The sequence below is a fragment of the Rhinichthys klamathensis genome, unplaced genomic scaffold (assembly GCF_029890125.1).
Source record: "Rhinichthys klamathensis goyatoka isolate OS25496 unplaced genomic scaffold, OSU_Roscu_1.1 h1tg000176l_1, whole genome shotgun sequence".
Lineage (NCBI taxonomy): Eukaryota > Metazoa > Chordata > Actinopteri > Cypriniformes > Leuciscidae > Rhinichthys > Rhinichthys klamathensis.
This window is the reverse complement of record NW_026606705.1, coordinates 6,640,913-6,665,804: the sequence shown is the minus strand read 5'-3', so window position 1 is coordinate 6,665,804 and position 24,892 is coordinate 6,640,913. Positions and strand designations below refer to the sequence as shown.

Sequence of the window (24,892 nt, the reverse complement as noted above, 5' to 3'; positions counted from 1 at the left end):
AGAATTTCAAAGAATACCACGTTCTGATGTTTACCGGAAGAAGAACTTGTTTATGAAAGGCTGTTCATGTCTTCTTTTTTTTTTCTTTTTAGGGGGAGTATGCCATGTGATTCTTGGAGTCTGACTGTGATGTCATGGTCTGAAGTTTTGGGGATGCAGTAGAGTTTCATGGCAAGGATTCTTGGAAATTTCTTGGAATTGAATGTCATGGGTTTTGGGGGCATGGGGTGGAGTGTCATGGCATAAGATTCAAGGAATGTCATGCAAAACATTGCATTAGCATTGACAAGACATGTCATTGGAACGAAAGAATTATATTAGCCTCAACAAAACATTGTAACAACACTGACGCATATTACATGAATATGAGAGTAATACTTTTACTGCATTTGTTCAACATTAGTCCTACAAAAACACTGGACCTCAATTACATTGCATATGAAGGACTGGACAAACGCACAAAAGGGAATGCAAAAAGCAGCTCTTTCATTTACACTCTCCGGTGTATCAAAAAGCACCACTCTGCCCCGTGTGAGGCTCGAACTCACGACCTTCAGATTATGAGACTGACGCGCTGCCTAACTGCGCCAACGAGGCATGTGCTGTAGCTAGGGTGAGCGGTGCAGCACTAGCTTCCAGATCATCTGCCATTCGGTGCAGCTCCAAAAGTACTGCTCACCCTCTGCCATCACGTCAGGATGGCCGAGCGGTCTAAGGCGCTGCGTTCAGGTCGCAGTCTTCCTGGAGGCGTGGGTTCGAATCCCACTTCTGACAAACCTAACCTTTGGCTGCGGGCTCAAGCTAGAGTCTTTAACCCTCTGGCAAGTTTACCCAGAAATGCATTCATGTTGACAAAGCACTGCATTTCAGTTCATGCTAGAGTTAACCAAACATTACAGTAACACTGACCTGCATTACATGGACTTTAAAGTAACACTTTAGTGCAATGTATGGGATTCGGTGGCATTTTCGTGCAGTTTCTTGGAATTTCAAGTCGTGACATTTCATGAAATTGGACATGTTTATAGAATGGGATCCAACAGAATTTCAAAGAATACCACGTTCTGATGTTTACCGGAAGAAGAACTTGTTTATGAAAGGCTGTTCATGTCTTCTTTTTTTTTCTTTTTAGGGGGAGTATGCGATGTGATTCTTGGAGTCTGACTGTGATGTCATGGTCTGAAGTTTTGGGGATGCAGTAGAGTTTCATGGCAAGGATTCTTGGAAATTTCTTGGAATTGAATGTCATGGGTTTTGGGGGCATGGGGTGGAGTGTCATGGCATAAGATTCAAGGAATGTCATGCAAAACATTACATTAGCATTGACAAGACATGTCATTGGAACGAAAGAATTATATTAGCCTCAACAAAACATTGTAACAATACTGACGCATATTACATGAATATGAGAGTAATACTATTACTGCATTTGTTCAACATTAGTCCTACAAAAACACTGGACCTCAATTACATTGCATATGTAGGACTGGACAAACGCACAAAAGGGAATGCAGAAAGCAGATCTTTCATTTACACTCTCCCGTGTATCAAAAAGCACCACTCTGCCCCGTGTGAGGCTCGAACTCACGACCTTCAGATTATGAGACTGACGCGCTGCCTAACTGCACCAACGAGGCATGTGCTGTGGCTAGGGTGAGCGGTGCAGCACTAGCTTCCAGATCATCTGCCATTCGGTGCAGCTCCAAAAGTACTGCTCACCCTCAGCCATCACGTCAAGATGGCCGAGCGGTCTAAGGCGCTGCGTTCAGGTCGCAGTCTCCCCTGGAGGCGTAGGTTCGAATCCCACTTCTGACAAACCTAACCTTTGGCTGCGGGCTCAAGCTAGAGTCTTTAACCCTCTGGCAAGTTTACCCAGAAATGCATTCATGTTGACAAAGCACTGCATTTCAGTTCATGCTAGAGTTAACCAAACATTACAGTGACACTGACCTGCATTACATGGACTTTAAAGTAACACTTTAGTGCGATGTATGGGATTCGGTGGCATTTTCGTGCAGTTTTCTTGGAATTTCAAGTCGTGACATTTCATGAAATTGGACATGTTTATAGAATGGGATCCAACAGAATTTCAAAGAATACCACGTTCTGATGTTTACCGGAAGAAGAACTTGTTTATGAAAGGCTGTTCATGTCTTCTTTTTTTTTCTTTTTAGGGGGAGTATGCCATGTGATTCTTGGAGTCTGACTGTGATGTCATGGTCTGAAGTTTTGGGGGATGTAGTAGAGTTTCATGGCAAGGATTCTTGGAAATTTCTTGGAATTGAATGTCATGGGTTTTGGGGGCATGGGGTGGAGTGTCATGGCATAAGATTCAAGGAATGTCATGCAAAACATTGCATTAGCATTGACAAGACATGTCATTGGAACGAAAGAATTATATTAGCCTCAACAAAACATTGTAACAACACTGACGCATATTACATGAATATGAGAGTAATACTATTACTGCATTTGTTCAACATTAGTCCTACAAAAACACTGGACCTCAATTACATTGCATATGAAGGACTGGACAAACGCACAAAAGGGAATGCAGAAAGCAGCTCTTTCATTTACACTCTCCCGTGTATCAAAAAGCACCACTCTGCCCCGTGTGAGGCTCGAACTCACGACCTTCAGATTATGAGACTGACGCGCTGCCTAACTGCGCCAACGAGGCATGTGCTGTGGCTAGGGTGAGCGGTGCAGCACTAGCTTCCAGATCATCTGCCATTCGGTGCAGCTGCAAAAGTACTGCTCACCCTCAGCCATCACGTCAGGATGGCCGAGCGGTCTAAGGCGCTGCGTTCAGGTCGCAGTCTCCCCTGGAGGCGTGGGTTCGAATCCCACTTCTGACAAACCTAACCTTCGGCTGCGGGCTCAAGCTAGAGTCTTTAACCCTCTGGCAAGTTTACCCAGAAATGCATTCTTGTTGACAAAGCACTGCATTTCAGTTCATGCTAGAGTTAACCAAACATTACAGTAACACTGACCTGCATTACATGGACTTTAAAGTAACACTTTAGTGCGATGTATGGGATTCGGTGGCATTTTCGTGCAGTTTTCTTGGAATTTCAAGTCGTGACATTTCATGAAATTGGACATGTTTATAGAATGGGATCCAACAGAATTTCAAAGAATACCACGTTCTGATGTTTACCGGAAGAAGAACTTGTTTATGAAAGGCTGTTCATGTCTTCTTCTTTTTTCTTTTTAGGGGGAGTATGCGATGTGATTCTTGGAGTCTGACTGTGATGTCATGGTCTGAAGTTTTGGGGATGCAGTAGAGCTTCATGGCAAGGATTCTTGGAAATTTCTTGGAATTGAATGTCATGGGTTTTGGGGGCATGGGGTGGAGTGTCATGGCATAAGATTCAAGGAATGTCATGCAAAACATTGCATTAGCATTGACAAGACATGTCATTGGAACGAAAGAATTATATTAGCCTCACCAAAACATTGTAACAACACTGACGCATATTACATGAATATGAGAGTAATACTATTACTGCATTTGTTCAACATTAGTCCTACAAAAACACTGGACCTCAATTACATTGCATATGTAGGACTGGACAAACGCACAAAAGGGAATGCAGAAAGCAGATCTTTCATTTACACTCTCCCGTGTATCAAAAAGCACCACTCTGCCCCGTGTGAGGCTCGAACTCACGACCTTCAGATTATGAGACTGACGCGCTGCCTAACTGCGCCAACGAGGCATGTGCTGTGGCTAGGGTGAGCGGTGCAGCACTAGCTTCCAGATCATCTGCCATTCGGTGCAGCTCCAAAAGTACTGCTCACCCTCAGCCATCACGTCAGAATGGCCGAGCGGTCTAAGGCGCTGCGTTCAGGTCGCAGTCTCCCCTGGAGGCGTGGGTTCGAATCCCACTTCTGACAAACCTAACCTTTGGCTGCGGGCTCAAGCTAGAGTCTTTAACCCTCTGGCAAGTTTACCCAGAAATGCATTCATGTTGACAAAGCACTGCATTTCAGTTCATGCTAGAGTTAACCAAACATTACAGTAACACTGACCTGCATTACATGGACTTTAAAGTAACACTTTAGTGCAATGTATGGGATTCGGTGGCATTTTCGTGCAGTTTCTTGGAATTTCAAGTCGTGACATTTCATGAAATTGGACATGTTTATAGAATGGGATCCAACAGAATTTCAAAGAATACCACGTTCTGATGTTTACCGGAAGAAGAACTTGTTTATGAAAGGCTGTTCATGTCTTCTTCTTTTTTCTTTTTAGGGGGAGTATGCGATGTGATTCTTGGAGTCTGACTGTGATGTCATGGTCTGAAGTTTTGGGGATGCAGTAGAGTTTCATGGCAAGGATTCTTGGAAATATCTTGGAATTGAATGTCATGGGTTTTGGGGGCATGGGGTGGAGTGTCATGGCATAAGATTCAAGGAATGTCATGCAAAACATTACATTAGCATTGACAAGACATGTCATTGGAACGAAAGAATTATATTAGCCTCAACAAAACATTGTAACAATACTGACCCATATTACATGAATATGAGAGTAATACTATTACTGCATTTGTTCAACATTAGTCCTACAAAAACACTGGACCTCAATTACATTGCATATGTAGGACTGGACAAACGCACAAAAGGGAATGCAGAAAGCAGATCTTTCATTTACACTCTCCCGTGTATCAAAAAGCACCACTCTGCCCCGTGTGAGGCTCGAACTCACGACCTTCAGATTATGAGACTGACGCGCTGCCTAACTGCGCCAACGAGGCATGTGCTGTGGCTAGGGTGAGCGGTGCAGCACTAGCTTCCAGATCATCTGCCATTCGGTGCAGCTCCAAAAGTACTGCTCACCCTCAGCCATCACGTCAAGATGGCCGAGCGGTCTAAGGCGCTGCGTTCAGGTCGCAGTCTCCCTTGGAGGCATGGGTTCGAATCCCACTTCTGACAAACCTAACCTTTGGCTGCGGGCTCAAGCTAGAGTCTTTAACCCTCTGGCAAGTTTACCCAGAAATGCATTCATGTTGACAAAGCACTGCATTTCAGTTCATGCTAGAGTTAACCAAACATTACAGTAACACTGACCTGCATTACATGGACTTTAAAGTAACACTTTAGTGCGATGTATGGGATTCGGTGGCATTTTCGTGCAGTTTTCTTGGAATTTCAAGTCGTGACATTTCATGAAATTGGACATGTTTATAGAATGGGATCCAACAGAATTTCAAAGAATACCACGTTCTGATGTTTACCGGAAGAAGAACTTGTTTATGAAAGGCTGTTCATGTCTTCTTTTTTTTTCTTTTTAGGGGGAGTATGCCATGTGATTCTTGGAGTCTGACTGTGATGTCATGGTCTGAAGTTTTGGGGATGCAGTAGAGTTTCCTGGCAAGGATTCTTGGAAATTTCTTGGAATTGAATGTCATGGGTTTTGGGGGCATGGGGTGGAGTGTCATGGCATAAGATTCAAGGAATGTCATGCAAAACATTACATTAGCATTGACAAGACATGCCATTGGAACGAAAGAATTATATTAGCCTCAACAAAACATTGTAACAACACTGACGCATATTACATGAATATGAGAGTAATACTATTACTGCATTTGTTCAACATTAGTCCTACAAAAACACTGGACCTCAATTACATTGCATATGAAGGACTGGACAAACGCACAAAAGGGAATGCAGAAAGCAGATCTTTCATTTACACTCTCCCGTGTATCAAAAAGCACCACTCTGCCCCGTGTGAGGCTCGAACTCACGACCTTCAGATTATGAGACTGACGCGCTGCCTAACTGCGCCAACGAGGCATGTGCTGTGGCTAGGGTGAGCAGTGCAGCACTAGCTTCCAGATCATCTGCCATTCGGTGCAGCTGCAAAAGTACTGCTCACCCTCAGCCATCACGTCAGGATGGCCGAGCGGTCTAAGGCGCTGCGTTCAAGCTGGGGAACAATAGTCCAACAAAGGTGGGGAAGAAGGGAAGAAAAGGGGGAAGGAAGAAAAAGAGAGGGGGAAGAAGAGAAAGAAAAAATGAAGAAAAGAAAGGCTGAAATTTGATGTTCAAAGATATACCTTCATTAGCATAGGTCTTATGATACATTTTCCGGTTTCTTCGTGTGTGAAAATCACGCATTTATATTACACTGTTTTCTATTGCAGGTGTTCACCAAGACCGGGGTTCGAATCCAGCTAAAGACAACTTTTTGTCATATGTATTATTTGAATAAATAATCAATATTTTTGAATGCATACTGTTCCAGAATAAATAATCAATATTTTTGAATGCATACTGTTCCAGTGTTAATAAAATATACATATTTAATTTGTTTGTTGTGTTTTTTGATATTCTATCATGAAAAATAATGTTATTTGCATTATTATGCAATGAAGAAAGATGCAAATCATTAAATAGTAACTAATATGAAGAATGTCTGTCACAAGAATAACAAAATGTACAAATTATCTTTTTAAATACAAATGTTATATTGGTGCAGTGTACTGATGAAATATTGTGTTATATGAAAGTAAATGAGCACATTCTGTTATAATAAAGTAAAAGAAAATAAGCTAATTTTTTAATGCATACTTTTCCAGTGTTAATAAAATATACATATGTAATTTGTTTGTGTTGTTTTTATATTCTTTTATAAAAATATATAATTGCCAATAAAAAGTGATATTATTTAGTAGTTGTTGTATTATTATTGATCTAATTAAGCATTTTTTTAGGTTACATTCAAACAAGAAACTTGCAAAACTGTTATTTGTAATGAACAAAATGCAACCCATTAAATAGTTACTAATATGCTGAAAATGTCAATCACAAGAATAACAAAATGTACAAATTATCTTTTTATATACAAATGTTATATTGTTGCAGTGTACTGATGAACTAGTGATATATGAAAGTCAAAAAGAAATCACTTGCCAATTTGTTTTTATTTTCCAATCATGCCAACAGAACAGTAATGAATATTAATATGTTAAATACTGGTAACATGTTTTAAAAATAAATAAATAAAATGAAAAGTTAAATAGGTTTTCAAAAACAAGAAATAAAAAGTTAAAATGTTAAATAACGTTAAAAAAACAAAATTAAATAATATACAACACAAGTATTAACTATTTAAACAACTGTTCACACTATATACATGATGCTATATACTGTACATGAAAATATATACATTATTTGGGAATGGTTCTGCGCATTTCCTCTAACCACACCTCTTTTGTAACAGTCTCAGTCTGTGGGCAGTACACCCTGCCCCTGTACTGGCTATGACCTGTTGCACTTGTTTTATATTGCCCACATTTTTTGCAAGTGTTGGCCGCAACAGTTCTCCTGTAGGGTCTCTTGGGCATGGCGTCTGGATTGGCAGCTGGTGCAGCGGGTAAGCGAGTGCCCTGTACAGCTGTTGGCTGTAACAGTGGCTGTATCATTTGCATCCCCTGGACCATTGGGATGCCCTGGATCATTTGAACTCCCTGGATCATTGGCACACCCTGAAACATTGGCACACCCTGGAAACCTGGTGCTGATGGTATGAGTATATTTGGGACCATCTGCAGTGATGCTCCAGGTGCTGATGGTGTCAGCAACATCTGACTCTGCGCTGGTGCCTTGGGTCTGAGAGGGGGTCGCCCAACAGAAGTCTGCCTCTGCTTTGCCTGACCAGCTGTGCTCTCTGGTAGCTTGTACTGGTGCTGCTCCCCTGGTTGTTCTGGCTCAGTCCGTAGACGTTTGGCAACCTGGAGAGGCTCTGGAGCTTCAGGGAGGGGCTGAGGCAACTGAATACCCTGAAGCAGCACAGACAGCTCCTGCTTTTTCTGTCTTCTGTTATACCACTGAATCAGGGTGTTCTGGTTAACCTCCACCAGCTGCATCGATGTTCCTCCCATCACCAAGCTGTTGCCCAGTACAAGCTGCCTTATCCTGCGATAGTCTTGCAGGATCAGAGACCATCTTGACAGGGCTCCCTTGCCTTTTCTTTTAGGGCTTGGGTGGACAGTGCAAAGTCTGATGAAGATGGTCTCCACCAGACGGCAACAGTCAGGCCACTGAGCAGGTGAGCTGCTTGCACCCAGCACACATCTGGTGGTGCTCTCTACACCAGGGTGAGTGGGCCTCTTCGGGACTTTGAAGCGTCCACTCAGCAGTCTCTTTCGGCATCGACTGTCATACACCACCCGTTCCTTGTCCCGGTCATCCAGGTTCTGCCAAAGAGCAATAATGGTGTTGGCTTCCTGGTTGGTCAGGCTGAGGGCTGTGTGGGCCCGGAGATCCACCAGATATTCTGCCAGCTGGTCCACATGTTGATAACCCGGGACATTTTGGTAGTCAACAGCCTATTAAAAAACACAAACACGCAATACAATTATTACATCACATCTGTCTAATGCATAATTCCATAACTGATTGTGTTATTTTCCTGTTTATCACCGTAAAGCACTGTATAGTACAAAGCAGAGAGCCCCATTCTTGACATTTTCTTAACATGTTCTTTACAAAGCACCAAATAAATAAAGATGACTTGACTTGATGTGTATTTGCAGCTTACAAATGAATTTAGGCTGTACTTTTACATTTAAAATATGTGGAAAGTCTGTATTTAAAGCACTGGATGTTAATTCATCATAATTATTCTAGTTAATTTGAAAGACATGCAAAGGACTGGTATTTACCGTCTCTTCTTCACCATCATCCTGACCAGCATCCTCTGGATCTGAGGGGAGAGTTGAAACAGATGTTTCAGAGGGAACAGGTGTGACGGCAGTCCCTGAGGGTCCAGGTGATGAAGGAGACTGTGTGAGGCCAAGTTTGGGGTCAGGGACCAGTGGAGGGGATGTGGAGCCCAGTACAGGTGTGGCACTGCTGGTGACCAGGGTGGAAGAACCCAGTGTCAGTGTGGAAGAGGGCGGTGACAGAACAGCCTCCGGATCTGCTATTGTGTGATCCTCGCTGATGTCACAGAAGCCCTCATCTTCATCTCGCTCCTCCACACTGAGGTCCTCAATGAGCTCTGCTGTCTGCTCAGAGTCAGGATTCATGTCCTGCAGTGCCTGACCAGTCTGCTGGAACAGATACTGCACTCCAATGAGCTCACCTGAAATAAAAACAATAAACAAACAGAAATTAAATAGAATGTTGTGTATCATATTTGATACATTAGGCTTTTGTAGTAGGCTAGCTCATATAGTGTGAGAATATAGAGCTCATCGTCAAGGAGAAAAAAAAAACTGTTTTATTCAGAGGCCCAACACGTTTAATTATGGGGGCAAAACATGAAATGAAATGCAATACAATGGTGACTGAGAGAAAAGTCTGATGATAATTTTGATATTTACATGTAACATGGTTTTCTAATCAAGTGAACCCAAGCTGTCATTACATATTTATTACATATTACAGTCATTACATATTACTAACAATATAAAAGTTATTCTTACAATTACTTTATAAAAATCAGTAAAGGTTTCACAGTGAAAAGAAACGTGAAGCACGAGCTGAAGGTGGACACTTTTACAATTATATTAAAAGACTATAATCAATCAGACGACAGAGGCCATGTTTCCTGAAAAGTTTTGACCATGTTGATCATTTAGAGGCCTTTAGAAACTTGCATATCAATTATGATACAATCGACTCTATAGGATTAAATCTGACATATAGACGGAGGTTACACAGAAATTGCAAGTTGATAAAATAAAAAATATATACAATAATTCTCACCGGTGTAACATGCAGGGGGACAAAACGTGGGGACCACTTTCCTGCCAAACAGCTTTTCATAATTGCTGTTTACACAGTGAACAAGTTCTCCTGTGTAGCTGCGCAAAGCTGATGGCTCCGATGACAGGGAAGCAGCCTCCCGGTCCTGGTTCCACCGGTGTAGACCCTCCAGCAGATAAATCTGAAAGTTCAGACTGTTTGCACTGGTCCCTGTAAATAGACACAACAGTGTTTAGGGGGTGTTAAAGAAACATACAAAACACTTAATGCTCTTTCTTTACACATGCACAGTGTGTGTGACAAAGACAATACCTGGGATGAAACGGTTTAGGTGTAAATGAAAGGACTCGAGAGAAGTGGAGCCTCTGGCACATCTGTAGGTCTTCAGAAGAACGCCTCCCTTGTTTAGACTCCCTGTCTCTGTATAGAGCACAACACCAGGGGGGTCTTGAATGCATTTCACATGCTTCTTCTGGACATTCCAGATGTGCTCCATCCTTTCTCGGTCCAGGAGAGGAACACCCAGGGAGTCTTTGCCCTTGCTGCTCAGGAGCTCTGTGAGCAGCCGCTCAAGGAGAAGGATGGTAGTCTCCTCTCCACAGGTCCTCCTCCGGCAATGGAGTGCCAGCTCATCCCTGGTAAGATGCTTGTTGACATCTTCATCTGTCAGCGCAGGCCAACCCTGGGATAACAACAGCTCTCTCTTTGCTTTGCGAAGCATAGAAACATCAGCCGCATCCCACTCAAAAATGCACGCTGACAGCTGTGACATGAAGATGGGATACAGCTGATGGGCATCAGTTGTACACCCCACGGCAATCCTGCGCATAAAATGCCAGATGTCCAAGCGAATCATGAGATCAGGCCAACCTCTGAATCTGGTTTTCAGCTTGGTCTCACCCACATCAGTGCAGCAGCCACAGTCCACATACAAAACAGCAGGTGGATCCACACTAGCCTGCTGGTACCTCTTCACCAGACCATCGACCATCATGTCCAGTCCTGCTCCTTCCTGTGCTGTCAGCACACTCATGAGCACCTGACCAAACTCATTGCCAACAGAGGTAAGCCAGAGTCCCGTTCCCCTTGCCGTCCCAGCCAGCTTCTTAGTGATCTGCAGTAGATGACAGGAAGCATGCAATGTAATGAAACATCACACCATGTAGAATATGATACTCATGCTCTGATAATGATATAACAGTAAACACCATAAATGAACAAAAATCCCCTGCTAACCTTTTTAGTGGAATCCATTTTCAAGACTGAACCATACGTGGATGTTATCCTTGCATGGATTTCATCCAGTCTTGTCAGGATGTCTTGGCTGTACACGGTGAGCAGCCACTTGCAGCTTGGCACCACTGTAGGCTCTGGGGGTTCCTGGAATGGTATTTGCAACACCCCGGGTCGTTTGAGGAAGTCCACACATTGGGTGGTGTACCGGGCCATACGCTGGAGCCACTCCTCGCTGTGGTTCTCACGCAGCTGTTTGATGACCCGCGTGGGACTGTTGCCTAGGCCACGCTCACGCAGGAGCCGAATGACTCTCATATCACAGGCATACCTTAGGAAAAGCAAAATCCACACATTCATATATTTTACATGTTTGATTTGTAAAATATTTGCAAATATATGTGATGATGGTCTATCAACTGGATGTGGAATGAAAGTGTACTTACTTCCGCGTGAGGATGACCCGAAATTCAGAGCGATGACCCAGATCCAGCTGTTGCAGGACAGTCTGACTCCAGGACACATGCGAGGCTTTACATTTGGTACAGATGAGGGTTTCTGTGACCATGTTGTACATCCTATCGATGTCCAGAACCTGCCGTGCCCTTTTGTGCAGACCGCCTCCTGTTAGCTGATGCTGCCCGCAAGCAGAATTGGGACAGACAGCCTTGATCTTCCACAGCTTGTACGGCATCCACAGCAACAGAGCATGACAAAAAAATCTGTCTGGAGCTGGAGCCTGGTTATAAATAAGTGCTGGCTGTGGTGGGTAATACCAGAGCTGTAGGTTGTCTCGAAGCTCTGGTTTTCCCTTGGGCCCCATTTTAAAAAGCCTGCTGGCAATCCACCTGTGGTCCTCTGGCGGCAAGGTCTCCGACCACAAACGATGCAGTCGAACTGCAGATGGAGCTTGCAATGACGCCCCGGAAGGAGCAGTCTGTGAAGGAAAAAGAAAAAAACATTTAGTCTAGCAGGTCATTTATTTAATTAGCGCTTTATCTATCCAAGTCTACCCTCACATAAAATAGAAAATATTGGATGTCAATTACGTACTTAAGGTAATAGAATATAATTGGTACATTTGTTCCAAATGTTTTCAGAATTGTGTCAGCTGCTAGCGCTATTTTGTGCGACTCTAGTGAGTTGTGACAGTTAATATGCAAAATAAATTATTTTAGACCAATAGAATTTGAAATTGCTTACCGAGACAATACCGCAAGACTCAGGACTGGTCACATCTGCAGTGGTTCTGGGGACAGAGGCTGGAACTCCAGGATCTTGTGTCTGTAAAATCATGCAGTGAAATATAATAGATTTTGTATATATAACAAGAGAAACAGTCAAACATACCTGTCCAATAATTGTAACTCATCCTGGATGGAATTATACAATGCTGTTCAAAAGTCTGGGGCCAGTAAGTTTATTTTATGTTTTTGAAAGAAGATTAAAATACAGTCAAAAACAGTTATACTGGGAAATAATATTGCTGCTTATTTTAATGTATTTTCAAATGTATTTATTAATGTGTCATTGCTGAAAAAAAGTCTCAATTTACTGAACACACAAACTTTTGAACAGTACTGTACATAAAATCTATTTAATTCAAAGAGTATATAGTACTGTTATTACTTCATTATTGTAAGATTTCCTGGAATACAAGATATGTGTGCACAGGAGTGGAATGTGTATTCATAGAATGCAATGTGGATTATGCCAGTACTTACAGAGACAGTGGTGCTTGGTGTAGGGGCACTGGACACTGCTGTGCTGGGTTGGTCATCAACCTGAGATGGTCTCCTAGACACACTTAGATTTGGCTTTGCGGCAGAAATGTGGGACCCACCAAATCTTGGCTTGGTAAACTAAAATAGGGCAAAACAATTTCAACTAAATGACAAAATAAGCTGTAACAGCACAGTGGCAGAAAATATAATTACATTTTTGGTAAATGAGAAAATATCTGTTGTTTCAATATTTCATATAACTAAATTAACTGCTTTCTTGCTGTACATTTGTTCATATTACAACCCTCTGCTACTTATATAGATTGAAGCAAGCACAGTTAGAATAGAAAAATGAGTGGGAAGACATTGCTAGAATGTGAGTATTATTGTAATTCAACAGGTACCTTTTAAAAATGACATTGATTCAAAACTAGTTTGCACATAGCTTGTAAGATAAAGTGTTTATTAACAGTAATTAAGGTTATACTTGAAAGTAGATGCATGATGACTGAATTAATAATACATGTATTAATAAAAATGTTATTACCATTGACAAACTTGGTATTATCCTAGATGTCACAGATGCAGTAGGCCGTGGCTGGGGCTGGAGTCGAGGCTGAGGTTGACTCTGCTCCATGACCTCCTGTGCTGGTCCAGTAGCGGCAGACTGTTGCTCCACAACCATTGGTGCTTGTCCAGTAGAGACTGTGGCCTGCTTAAGACAACCAAAAAAGACATCAGCTTCAATCACTTTTGAACGAGAAACATTTATTCAGTAAATTATTATTATTATTATGTTTTAATACTTGCAACATCTTCACATTGTTACCTTTTGAGTGTGAAAACCACACGTGCACTTTGGGACCTCTCTGAACAAGGTCGTCTGGCCGCGAGACTGCATCGGACATTTTTCAATCTGTAAACATTATGACACATGTCATATACACAATACATGCATTTCAACTAAACCGGAATGGCAAACTAATCTACTGTCATTTTCCATGACGTGTGTCATATTTATTTTTATTCATGTTCTTTGAAGGGGAGATACAAACTGTAAAATTAGAGAGAAAGAGTGAGGAACATTTCACACGGTAACACTTTACTTGAAGGGGTGTGCATAAGACTGACATGACACCCTCATAATCATGAATATGAAGGAGGTTTTATGCATGTTTATGACAACTGCCATTAAGTGTCATTCGGTCAATTATGACATTTTTAATGCAAATATGACATTGTTTGAGATGTCTTTGTTATGACAACTTGACATTAACCAATACATCATAACTGGTCAGTGTCATAACAACTTGACAATACCAAGATAACATAATATGTCATAAACATGACATAGCAGATTAATTATCAAACTTAAGAAACCACTTAGCTTTATAGGTTAACATTACATTAAACTGTTATGTGGTTGGTCATGAGGCCATTATAACTTTGTCATGAATGTTTTTATTGACCTCAACTACAGTGGTACGAATTGAATTTGTCATTAAAATGTCATTTTTACATTCAAATGTCATTTTTATTCCTTACTGCCATGCAAAGGTGACAAAAGCACACTCACCTTTTGATACACGTCATGCCACTTTTTCTGTCGAGGAGCTGGCCTGTTACCCTCATTTGATGGCCAAACTCCTGTGCTGGCAAACTTTTTTAGCCTTGAAATCCAGTCAGCATCCGACATGGCTTTATGGGATTTTTTGCCCGACATTCTTTTTTTTTTCTTTTTTTGGGGGGGCTAGGTAAGTTAAGGTTAAATCGTTTTGGACAAAACTAGTAATAATAAAAAGGTTTTCTTTAAAAAAGCACACACGACATATTCAAATATACAATTACATTATTCGTTCTTACCTGTTGTCCGAAAATAACGTTAAATTTACCGAAAATTTTGTTTCGCAGTCCTCCGTTCAAATTATGCAACCTGACCCCCCTGACAGTGATGCTCGACGTCTAACTGAACTTTTTTTACCTCTGACACGCCCCTGAGGATCATCACTTCGTACCGCTCCGTACACTTTCGGCTCAGTTCGGGAACTTGATTGACACTTGGCTATCTTCCTGACTTCACCTAGCGGTGATAAGCATAAACGTGCCGTCGAGATTTCTTTTTACTCTGATTGGTCAAATGTCGAAAATTATAAGAAAATCTTGTACTCTGATTGGTCAAATGTCGAAAATGATAAGAAAATGTCAAGAATGGCGCTCTCTGATTGGCTGCAAATGTTATAGCGCGTCTACGTGATTGGCTGTGGCGTTCAACATTGTTCAACATTATCCCCATATTGTCGGACTATCCTTCGGCAGCTGGCGTTCAGGTCGCAGTCTCCCCTGGAGGCGTGGGTTCGAATCCCACTTCTGACAAACCTAACCTTTGGCTGCGGGCTCAAGCTAGAGTCTTTAACCCTCTGGCAAGTTTACCCAGAAATGCATTCATGTTGACAAAGCACTGCATTTCAGTTCATGCTAGAGTTAACCAAACATTACAGTAACACTGACCTGCATTACATGGACTTTAAAGTAACACTTTAGTGCAATGTATGGGATTCGGTGGCATTTTCGTGCAGTTTCTTGGAATTTCAAGTCGTGACATTTCATGAAATTGGACATGTTTATAGAATGGGATCCAACAGAATTTCAAAGAATACCACGTTCTGATGTTTACCGGAAGAAGAACTTGTTTATGAAAGGCTGTTCATGTCTTCTTTTTTTTTCTTTTTAGGGGGAGTATGCGATGTGATTCTTGGAGTCTGACTGTGATGTCATGGTCTGAAGTTTTGGGGATGCAGTAGAGTTTCATGGCAAGGATTCTTGGAAATTTCTTGGAATTGAATGTCATGGGTTTTGGGGGCATGGGGTGGAGTGTCATGGCATAAGATTCAAGGAATGTCATGCAAAACATTACATTAGCATTGACAAGACATGTCATTGGAACGAAAGAATTATATTAGCCTCAACAAAACATTGTAACAACACTGACGCATATTACATGAATATGAGAGTAATACTATTACTGCATTTGTTCAACATTAGTCCTACAAAAACACTGGACCTCAATTACATTGCATATGTAGGACTGGACAAACGCACAAAAGGGAATGCAGAAAGCAGATCTTTCATTTACACTCTCCCGTGTATCATAAAGCACCACTCTACCCCATGTGAGGCTCGAACTCACGACCTTCAGATTATGAGACTGACGCGCTGCCTAACTGCGCCAACGAGGCATGTGCTGTGGCTAGGGTGAGCGGTGCAGCACTAGCTTCCAGATCATCTGCCATTCGGTGCAGCTCCAAAAGTACTGCTCACCCTCAGCCATCACGTCAGGATGGCCGAGCGGTCTAAGGCGCTGCGTTCAGGTCGCAGTCTCCCCTGGAGGCGTGGGTTCGAATCCCACTTCTGACAAACCTAACCTTTGGCTGCGGGCTCAAGCTAGAGTCTTTAACCCTCTGGCAAGTTTACCCAGAAATGCATTCATGTTGACAAAGCACTGCATTTCAGTTCATGCTAGAGTTAACCAAACATTACAGTAACACTGACCTGCATTACATGGACTTTAAAGTAACACTTTAGTGCGATGTATGGGATTCGGTGGCATTTTCGTGCAGTTTTCTTGGAATTTCAAGTCGTGACATATCATGAAATTGGACATGTTTATAGAATGGGATCCAACAGAATTTCAAAGAATACCACGTTCTGATGTTTACCGGAAGAAGAACTTGTTTATGAAAGGCTGTTCATGTCTTCTTTTTTTTTCTTTTTAGGGGGAGTATGCCATGTGGTTCTTGGAGTCTGACTGTGATGTCATGGTCTGAAGTTTTGGGGATGCAGTAGAGTTTCATGGCAAGGATTCTTGGAAATTTCTTGGAATTGAATGTCATGGGTTTTGGGGGCATGGGGTGGAGTGTCATGGCATAAGATTCAAGGAATGTCATGCAAAACATTGCATTAGCATTGACAAGACATGTCATTTGAACGAAAGAATTATATTAGCCTCACCAAAACATTGTAACAACACTGACGCATATTACATGAATATGAGAGTAATACTATTACTGCATTTGTTCAACATTAGTCCTACAAAAACACTGGACCTCAATTACATTGCATATGAAGGACTGGACAAACGCACAAAAGGGAATGCAGAAAGCAGCTCTTTCATTTACACTCTCCCGTGTATCAAAAAGCACCACACTGCCCCGTGTGAGGCTCGAACTCACGACCTTCAGATTATGAGACTGACGTGCTGCCTAACTGCGCCAACGAGGCATGTGCTGTGGCTAGGGTGAGCGGTGCACCACTAGCTTCCAGATCATCTGCCATTCGGTGCAGCTGCAAAAGTACTGCTCACCCTCAGCCATCACGTCAGGATGGCCGAGCGGTCTAAGGCGCTGCGTTCAGGTTGCAGTCTCCCCTGGAGGCGTGGGTTCGAATCCCACTTCTGACAAACCTAACCTTTGGCTGCGGGCTCAAGCTAGAGTCTTTAACCCTCTGGCAAGTTTACCCAGAAATGCATTCATGTTGACAAAGCACTGCATTTCAGTTCATGCTAGAGTTAACCAAACATTACAGTAACACTGACCTGCATTACATGGACTTTAAAGTAACACTTTAGTGCAATGTATGGGATTCGGTGGCATTTTCGTGCAGTTTTCTTGGAATTTCAAGTCGTGACATTTCATGAAATTGGACATGTTTATAGAATGGGATCCAACAGAATTTCAAAGAATACCACGTTCTGATGTTTACCGGAAGAAGAACTTGTTTATGAAAGGCTGTTCATGTCTTCTTTTTTTTTCTTTTTAGGGGGAGTATGCGATGTGATTCTTGGAGTCTGACTGTGATGTCATGGTCTGAAGTTTTGGGGATGCAGTAGAGTTTCATGGCAAGGATTCTTGGAAATTTCTTGGAATTGAATGTCATGGGTTTTGGGGGCATGGGGTGGAGTGTCATGGCATAAGATTCAAGGAATGTCATGCAAAACATTACATTAGCATTGACAAGACATGTCATTGGAACGAAAGAATTATATTAGCCTCAACAAAACATTGTAACAACACTGACGCATATTACATGAATATGAGAGTAATACTATTACTGCATTTGTTCAACATTAGTCCTACAAAAACACTGGACCTCAATTACATTGCATATGTAGGACTGGACAAACGCACAAAAGGGAATGCAGAAAGCAGATCTTTCATTTACACTCTCCCGTGTATCAAAAAGCACCACTCTGCCCCGTGTGAGGCTCGAACTCACGACCTTCAGATTATGAGACTGACGCGCTGCCTAACTGCGCCAACGAGGCATGTGCTGTGGCTAGGGTGAGCGGTGCAGCACTAGCTTCCAGATCATCTGCCATTCGGTGCAGCTCCAAAAGTACTGCTCACCCTCAGTCATCACGTCAGGATGGCCGAGCGGTCTAAGGCGCTGCGTTCAGGTCGCAGTCTCCCCTGGAGGCGTGGGTTCGAATCCCACTTCTGACAAACCTAACCTTTGGCTGCGGGCTCAAGCTAGAGTCTTTAACCCTCTGGCAAGTTTACCCAGAAATGCATTCATGTTGACAAAGCACTGCATTTCAGTTCATGCTAGAGTTAACCAAACATTACAGTAACACTGACCTGCATTACATGGACTTTAAAGTAACACTTTAGTGCGATGTATGGGATTCGGTGGCATTTTCGTGCAGTTTTCTTGGAATTTCAAGTCGTGACATTTCATGAAATTGGACATGTTTATAGAATGGGATCCAACAGAATTTCAAAGAATACCACGTTCTGATGTTTACCGGAAGAAGAACTTGTTTATGAAAGGCTGTTCATGTCTTCTTTTTTTTTCTTTTTAGGGGGAGTATGCGATGTGATTCTTGGAGTCTGACTGTGATGTCATGGTCTGAAGTTTTGGGGATGCAGTAGAGTTTCATGGCAAGGATTCTTGGAAATTTCTTGGAATTGAATGTCATGGGTTTTGGGGGCATGGGGTGGAGTGTCATGGCATAAGATTCAAGGAATGTCATGCAAAACATTGCATTAGCATTGACAAGACATGTCATTGGAACGAAAGAATTATATTAGCCTCACCAAAACATTGTAACAACACTGACGCATATTACATGAATATGAGAGTAATACTATTACTGCATTTGTTCAACATTAGTCCTACAAAAACACTGGACCTCAATTACATTGCATATGTAGGACTGGACAAACGCACAAAAGGGAATGCAGAAAGCAGATCTTTCATTTACACTCTCCCGTGTATCAAAAAGCACCACTCTGCCCCATGTGAGGCTCGAACTCACGACCTTCAGATTATGAGACTGACGCGCTGCCTAACTGCGCCAACGAGGCATGTGCTGTGGCTAGGGTGAGCGGTGCAGCACTAGCTTCCAGATCATCTGCCATTCGGTGCAGCTCCAAAAGTACTGCTCACCCTCAGCCATCATGTCAGGATGGCCGAGCGGTCTAAGGCGCTGCGTTCAGGTCGCAGTCTCCCCTGGAGGCGTGGGTTCGAATCCCACTTCTGACAAACCTAACCTTTGGCTGTGGGCTCAAGCTAGAGTCTTTAACCCTCTGGCAAGTTTACCCAGAAATGCATTCATGTTGACAAAGCACTGCATTTCAGTTCATGCTAGAGTTAACCAAACATTACAGTAACACTGACCTGCATTACATGGACTTTAAAGTAACACTTTAGTGCAATGTATGGGATTCGGTGGCATTTTCGTGCAGTTTCTTGGAATTTCAAGTCGTGACATTTCATGAAATTGGACATGTTTATAGAATGGGATCCAACAGAATTTCAAAGAATACCACGTTCTGATGTTTACCGGAAGAAGAACTTGTTTATGAAAGGCTGTTCATGTCTTCTTTTTTTTTCTTTTTAGGGGGAGTATGCGATGTGATTCTTGGAGTCTGACTGTGATGTCATGGTCTGAAGTTTTGGGGATGCAGTAGAGTTTCATGGCAAGGATTCTTGGAAATTTCTTGGAATTGAATGTCATGGGTTTTGGGGGCATGGGGTGGAGTGTCATGGCATAAGATTCAAGGAATGTCATGCAAAACATTGCATTAGCATTGACAAGACATGTCATTGGAACGAAAGAATTATATTAGCCTCAACAAAACATTGTAACAACACTGACGCATATTACATGAATATGAGAGTAATACTATTACTGCATTTGTTCAACATTAGTCCTACAAAAACACTGGACCTCAATTACATTGCATATGAAGGACTGGACAAACGCACAAAAGGGAATGCAAAAAGCAGCTCTTTCTTTTACACTCTCCCGTGTATCAAAAAGCACCACTCTGCCCCGTGTGAGGCTCGAACTCACGACCTTCAGATTATGAGACTGACGCGCTGCCTAACTGCGCCAACGAGGCATGTGCTGTGGCTAGGGTGAGCGGTGCAGCACTAGCTTCCAGATCATCTGCCATTCGGTGCAGCTGCAAAAGTACTGCTCACCCTCAGCCATCACGTCAGGATGGCCGAGCGGTCTAAGGCGCTGCGTTCAGGTCGCAGTCTCCCCTGGAGGCGTGGGTTCAAATCCCACTTCTGACAAACCTAACCTTTGGCTGCGGGCTCAAGCTAGAGTCTTTAACCCTCTGGCAAGTTTACCCAGAAATGCATTCATGTTGACAAAGCACTGCATTTCAGTTCATGCTAGAGTTAACCAAACATTACAGTAACACTGACCTGCATTACATGGACTTTAAAGTAACACTTTAGTGCAATGTATGGGATTCGGTAGCATTTTCGTGCAGTTTCTTGGAATTTCAAGTCGTGACATTTCATGAAATTGGACATGTTTATAGAATGGGATCCAACAGAATTTCAAAGAATACCACGTTCTGATGTTTACCGGAAGAAGAACTTGTTTATGAAAGGCTGTTCATGTCTTCTTTTTTTTTCTTTTTAGGGGGAGTATGCGATGTGATTCTTGGAGTCTGACTGTGATGTCATGGTCTGAAGTTTTGGGGATGCAGTAGAGTTTCATGGCAAGGATTCTTGGAAATTTCTTGGAATTGAATGTCATGGGTTTTGGGGGCATGGGGTGGAGTGTCATGGCATAAGATTCAAGGAATGTCATGCAAAACATTACATTAGCATTGACAAGACATGTCATTGGAACGAAAGAATTATATTAGCCTCAACAAAACATTGTAACAACACTGACGCATATTACATGAATATGAGAGTAATACTATTACTGCATTTGTTCAACATTAGTCCTACAAAAACACTGGACCTCAATTACATTGCATATGTAGGACTGGACAAACGCACAAAAGGGAATGCAGAAAGCAGATCTTTCATTTACACTCTCCCGTGTATCAAAAAGCACCACTCTGCCCCATGTGAGGCTCGAACCCACGACCTTCAGATTATGAGACTGACGCGCTGCCTAACTGCGCCAACGAGGCATGTGCTGTGGCTAGGGTGAGCGGTGCAGCACTAGCTTCCAGATCATCTGCCATTCGGTGCAGCTGCAAAAGTACTGCTCACCCTCAGCCATCACGTCAGGATGGCCGAGCGGTCTAAGGCGCTGCGTTCAGGTCGCAGTCTCCCCTGGAGGCGTGGGTTCAAATCCCACTTCTGACAAACCTAACCTTTGGCTGCGGGCTCAAGCTAGAGTCTTTAACCCTCTGGCAAGTTTACCCAGAAATGCATTCATGTTGACAAAGCACTGCATTTCAGTTCATGCTAGAGTTAACCAAACATTACAGTAACACTGACCTGCATTACATGGACTTTAAAGTAACACTTTAGTGCGATGTATGGGATTCGGTGGCATTTTCGTGCAGTTTTCTTGGAATTTCAAGTCGTGACATATCATGAAATTGGACATGTTTATAGAATGGGATCCAACAGAATTTCAAAGAATACCACGTTCTGATGTTTACCGGAAGAAGAACTTGTTTATGAAAGGCTGTTCATGTCTTCTTTTTTTTTCTTTTTAGGGGGAGTATGCCATGTGGTTCTTGGAGTCTGACTGTGATGTCATGGTCTGAAGTTTTGGGGATGCAGTAGAGTTTCATGGCAAGGATTCTTGGAAATTTCTTGGAATTGAATGTCATGGGTTTTGGGGGCATGGGGTGGAGTGTCATGGCATAAGATTCAAGGAATGTCATGCAAAACATTGCATTAGCATTGACAAGACATGTCATTTGAACGAAAGAATTATATTAGCCTCACCAAAACATTGTAACAACACTGACGCATATTACATGAATATGAGAGTAATACTATTACTGCATTTGTTCAACATTAGTCCTACAAAAACACTGGACCTCAATTACATTGCATATGAAGGACTGGACAAACGCACAAAAGGGAATGCAGAAAGCAGCTCTTTCATTTACACTCTCCCGTGTATCAAAAAGCACCACTCTGCCCCGTGTGAGGCTCGAACTCACGACCTTCAGATTATGAGACTGACGTGCTGCCTAACTGCGCCAACGAGGCATGTGCTGTGGCTAGGGTGAGCGGTGCAGCACTAGCTTCCAGATCATCTGCCATTCGGTGCAGCTGCAAAAGTACTGCTCACCCTCAGCCATCACGTCAGGATGGCCGAGCGGTCTAAGGCGCTGCGTTCAGGTTGCAGTCTCCCCTGGAGGCGTGGGTTCGAATCCCACTTCTGACAAACCTAACCTTTGGCTGCGGGCTCAAGCTAGAGTCTTTAACCCTCTGGCAAGTTTACCCAGAAATGCATTCATGTTGACAAAGCACTGCATTTCAGTTCATGCTAGAGTTAACCAAACATTACAGTAACACTGACCTGCATTACATGGACTTTAAAGTAACACTTTAGTGCAATGTATGGGATTCGGTGGCATTTTCGTGCAGTTTTCTTGGAATTTCAAGTCGTGACATTTCATGAAATTGGACATGTTTATAGAATGGGATCCAACAGAATTTCAAAGAATACCACGTTCTGATGTTTACCGGAAGAAGAACTTGTTTATGAAAGGCTGTTCATGTCTTCTTTTTTTTTCTTTTTAGGGGGAGTATGCGATGTGATTCTTGGAGTCTGACTGTGATGTCATGGTCTGAAGTTTTGGGGATGCAGTAGAGTTTCATGGCAAGGATTCTTGGAAATTTCTTGGAATTGAATGTCATGGGTTTTGGGGGCATGGGGTGGAGTGTCATGGCATAAGATTCAAGGAATGTCATGCAAAACATTACATTAGCATTGACAAGACATGTCATTGGAACGAAAGAATTATATTAGCCTCAACAAAACATTGTAACAACACTGACGCATATTACATGAATATGAGAGTAATACTATTACTGCATTTGTTCAACATTAGTCCTACAAAAACACTGGACCTCAATTACATTGCATATGTAGGACTGGACAAACGCACAAAAGGGAATGCAGAAAGCAGATCTTTCATTTACACTCTCCCGTGTATCAAAAAGCACCACTCTGCCCCGTGTGAGGCTCGAACTCACAACCTTCAGATTATGAGACTGACGCGCTGCCTAACTGCGCCAACGAGGCATGTGCTGTGGCTAGGGTGAGCGGTGCAGCACTAGCTTCCAGATCATCTGCCATTCGGTGCAGCTCCAAAAGTACTGCTCACCCTCAGTCATCACGTCAGGATGGCCGAGCGGTCTAAGGCGCTGCGTTCAGGTCGCAGTCTCCCCTGGAGGCGTGGGTTCGAATCCCACTTCTGACAAACCTAACCTTTGGCTGCGGGCTCAAGCTAGAGTCTTTAACCCTCTGGCAAGTTTACCCAGAAATGCATTCATGTTGACAAAGCACTGCATTTCAGTTCATGCTAGAGTTAACCAAACATTACAGTAACACTGACCTGCATTACATGGACTTTAAAGTAACACTTTAGTGCGATGTATGGGATTCGGTGGCATTTTCGTGCAGTTTTCTTGGAATTTCAAGTCGTGACATTTCATGAAATTGGACATGTTTATAGAATGGGATCCAACAGAATTTCAAAGAATACCACGTTCTGATGTTTACCGGAAGAAGAACTTGTTTATGAAAGGCTGTTCATGTCTTCTTTTTTTTTCTTTTTAGGGGGAGTATGCGATGTGATTCTTGGAGTCTGACTGTGATGTCATGGTCTGAAGTTTTGGGGATGCAGTAGAGTTTCATGGCAAGGATTCTTGGAAATTTCTTGGAATTGAATGTCATGGGTTTTGGGGGCATGGGGTGGAGTGTCATGGCATAAGATTCAAGGAATGTCATGCAAAACATTGCATTAGCATTGACAAGACATGTCATTGGAACGAAAGAATTATATTAGCCTCACCAAAACATTGTAACAACACTGACGCATATTACATGAATATGAGAGTAATACTATTACTGCATTTGTTCAACATTAGTCCTACAAAAACACTGGACCTCAATTACATTGCATATGTAGGACTGGACAAACGCACAAAAGGGAATGCAGAAAGCAGATCTTTCATTTACACTCTCCCGTGTATCAAAAAGCACCACTCTGCCCCATGTGAGGCTCGAACTCACGACCTTCAGATTATGAGACTGACGCGCTGCCTAACTGCGCCAACGAGGCATGTGCTGTGGCTAGGGTGAGCGGTGCAGCACTAGCTTCCAGATCATCTGCCATTCGGTGCAGCTCCAAAAGTACTGCTCACCCTCAGCCATCATGTCAGGATGGCCGAGCGGTCTAAGGCGCTGCGTTCAGGTCGCAGTCTCCCCTGGAGGCGTGGGTTCGAATCCCACTTCTGACAAACCTAACCTTTGGCTGCGGGCTCAAGCTAGAGTCTTTAACCCTCTGGCAAGTTTACCCAGAAATGCATTCATGTTGACAAAGCACTGCATTTCAGTTCATGCTAGAGTTAACCAAACATTACAGTAACACTGACCTGCATTACATGGACTTTAAAGTAACACTTTAGTGCAATGTATGGGATTCGGTGGCATTTTCGTGCAGTTTCTTGGAATTTCAAGTCGTGACATTTCATGAAATTGGACATGTTTATAGAATGGGATCCAACAGAATTTCAAAGAATACCACGTTCTGATGTTTACCGGAAGAAGAACTTGTTTATGAAAGGCTGTTCATGTCTTCTTTTTTTTTCTTTTTAGGGGGAGTATGCGATGTGATTCTTGGAGTCTGACTGTGATGTCATGGTCTGAAGTTTTGGGGATGCAGTAGAGTTTCATGGCAAGGATTCTTGGAAATTTCTTG

At 42.6% G+C, this 24,892-nt stretch overlaps 1 protein-coding gene and 15 non-coding genes across 16 annotated transcripts; 6 read left to right on the top strand and 10 right to left on the bottom strand.

Annotated features, from left to right (window-relative positions):
* Positions 1–523: 523 nt before the first annotated feature.
* Positions 524–597, bottom strand: trnam-cau (transfer RNA methionine (anticodon CAU)). The gene has a single exon. It is a non-coding gene; the product is annotated as a tRNA-Met (tRNA).
* A 2,009-nt stretch (positions 598–2,606) lies between these two features.
* Positions 2,607–2,680, bottom strand: trnam-cau (transfer RNA methionine (anticodon CAU)). The gene has a single exon. It is a non-coding gene; the product is annotated as a tRNA-Met (tRNA).
* Positions 2,681–2,775: 95 nt separating this feature from the next.
* Positions 2,776–2,858, top strand: trnal-cag (transfer RNA leucine (anticodon CAG)). Its single transcript has one exon. It is a non-coding gene; the product is annotated as a tRNA-Leu (tRNA).
* Positions 2,859–3,648: 790 nt separating this feature from the next.
* trnam-cau (transfer RNA methionine (anticodon CAU)) lies at positions 3,649–3,722 on the bottom strand. The gene has a single exon. It is a non-coding gene; the product is annotated as a tRNA-Met (tRNA).
* Positions 3,723–4,689: 967 nt separating this feature from the next.
* trnam-cau (transfer RNA methionine (anticodon CAU)) lies at positions 4,690–4,763 on the bottom strand. The gene has a single exon. It is a non-coding gene; the product is annotated as a tRNA-Met (tRNA).
* A 968-nt stretch (positions 4,764–5,731) lies between these two features.
* trnam-cau (transfer RNA methionine (anticodon CAU)) lies at positions 5,732–5,805 on the bottom strand. Its single transcript has one exon. It is a non-coding gene; the product is annotated as a tRNA-Met (tRNA).
* A 4,198-nt stretch (positions 5,806–10,003) lies between these two features.
* Positions 10,004–14,709, bottom strand: LOC130092360 (uncharacterized). The gene is made up of 7 exons (XM_056260203.1): positions 13,513–14,709; positions 13,231–13,395; positions 12,684–12,821; positions 12,163–12,243; positions 11,406–11,896; positions 10,963–11,290; positions 10,004–10,840 (listed from the first exon to the last, which is right to left on the bottom strand). The coding sequence occupies exons 1-7, from the start codon at positions 13,582–13,584 to the stop codon at positions 10,004–10,006; spliced, it is 2,112 nt and encodes a 703-aa protein (XP_056116178.1). The 5' UTR covers positions 13,585–14,709.
* Positions 14,710–16,014: 1,305 nt separating this feature from the next.
* trnal-cag (transfer RNA leucine (anticodon CAG)) lies at positions 16,015–16,097 on the top strand. Its single transcript has one exon. It is a non-coding gene; the product is annotated as a tRNA-Leu (tRNA).
* Positions 16,098–17,929: 1,832 nt separating this feature from the next.
* Positions 17,930–18,003, bottom strand: trnam-cau (transfer RNA methionine (anticodon CAU)). Its single transcript has one exon. It is a non-coding gene; the product is annotated as a tRNA-Met (tRNA).
* A 95-nt stretch (positions 18,004–18,098) lies between these two features.
* Positions 18,099–18,181, top strand: trnal-cag (transfer RNA leucine (anticodon CAG)). Its single transcript has one exon. It is a non-coding gene; the product is annotated as a tRNA-Leu (tRNA).
* A 790-nt stretch (positions 18,182–18,971) lies between these two features.
* On the bottom strand, positions 18,972–19,045 carry trnam-cau (transfer RNA methionine (anticodon CAU)). The gene has a single exon. It is a non-coding gene; the product is annotated as a tRNA-Met (tRNA).
* Positions 19,046–19,140: 95 nt separating this feature from the next.
* Positions 19,141–19,223, top strand: trnal-cag (transfer RNA leucine (anticodon CAG)). Its single transcript has one exon. It is a non-coding gene; the product is annotated as a tRNA-Leu (tRNA).
* A 789-nt stretch (positions 19,224–20,012) lies between these two features.
* Positions 20,013–20,086, bottom strand: trnam-cau (transfer RNA methionine (anticodon CAU)). The gene has a single exon. It is a non-coding gene; the product is annotated as a tRNA-Met (tRNA).
* A 3,220-nt stretch (positions 20,087–23,306) lies between these two features.
* trnal-cag (transfer RNA leucine (anticodon CAG)) lies at positions 23,307–23,389 on the top strand. The gene has a single exon. It is a non-coding gene; the product is annotated as a tRNA-Leu (tRNA).
* Positions 23,390–24,179: 790 nt separating this feature from the next.
* Positions 24,180–24,253, bottom strand: trnam-cau (transfer RNA methionine (anticodon CAU)). Its single transcript has one exon. It is a non-coding gene; the product is annotated as a tRNA-Met (tRNA).
* A 95-nt stretch (positions 24,254–24,348) lies between these two features.
* trnal-cag (transfer RNA leucine (anticodon CAG)) lies at positions 24,349–24,431 on the top strand. The gene has a single exon. It is a non-coding gene; the product is annotated as a tRNA-Leu (tRNA).
* Positions 24,432–24,892: the final 461 nt, after the last annotated feature.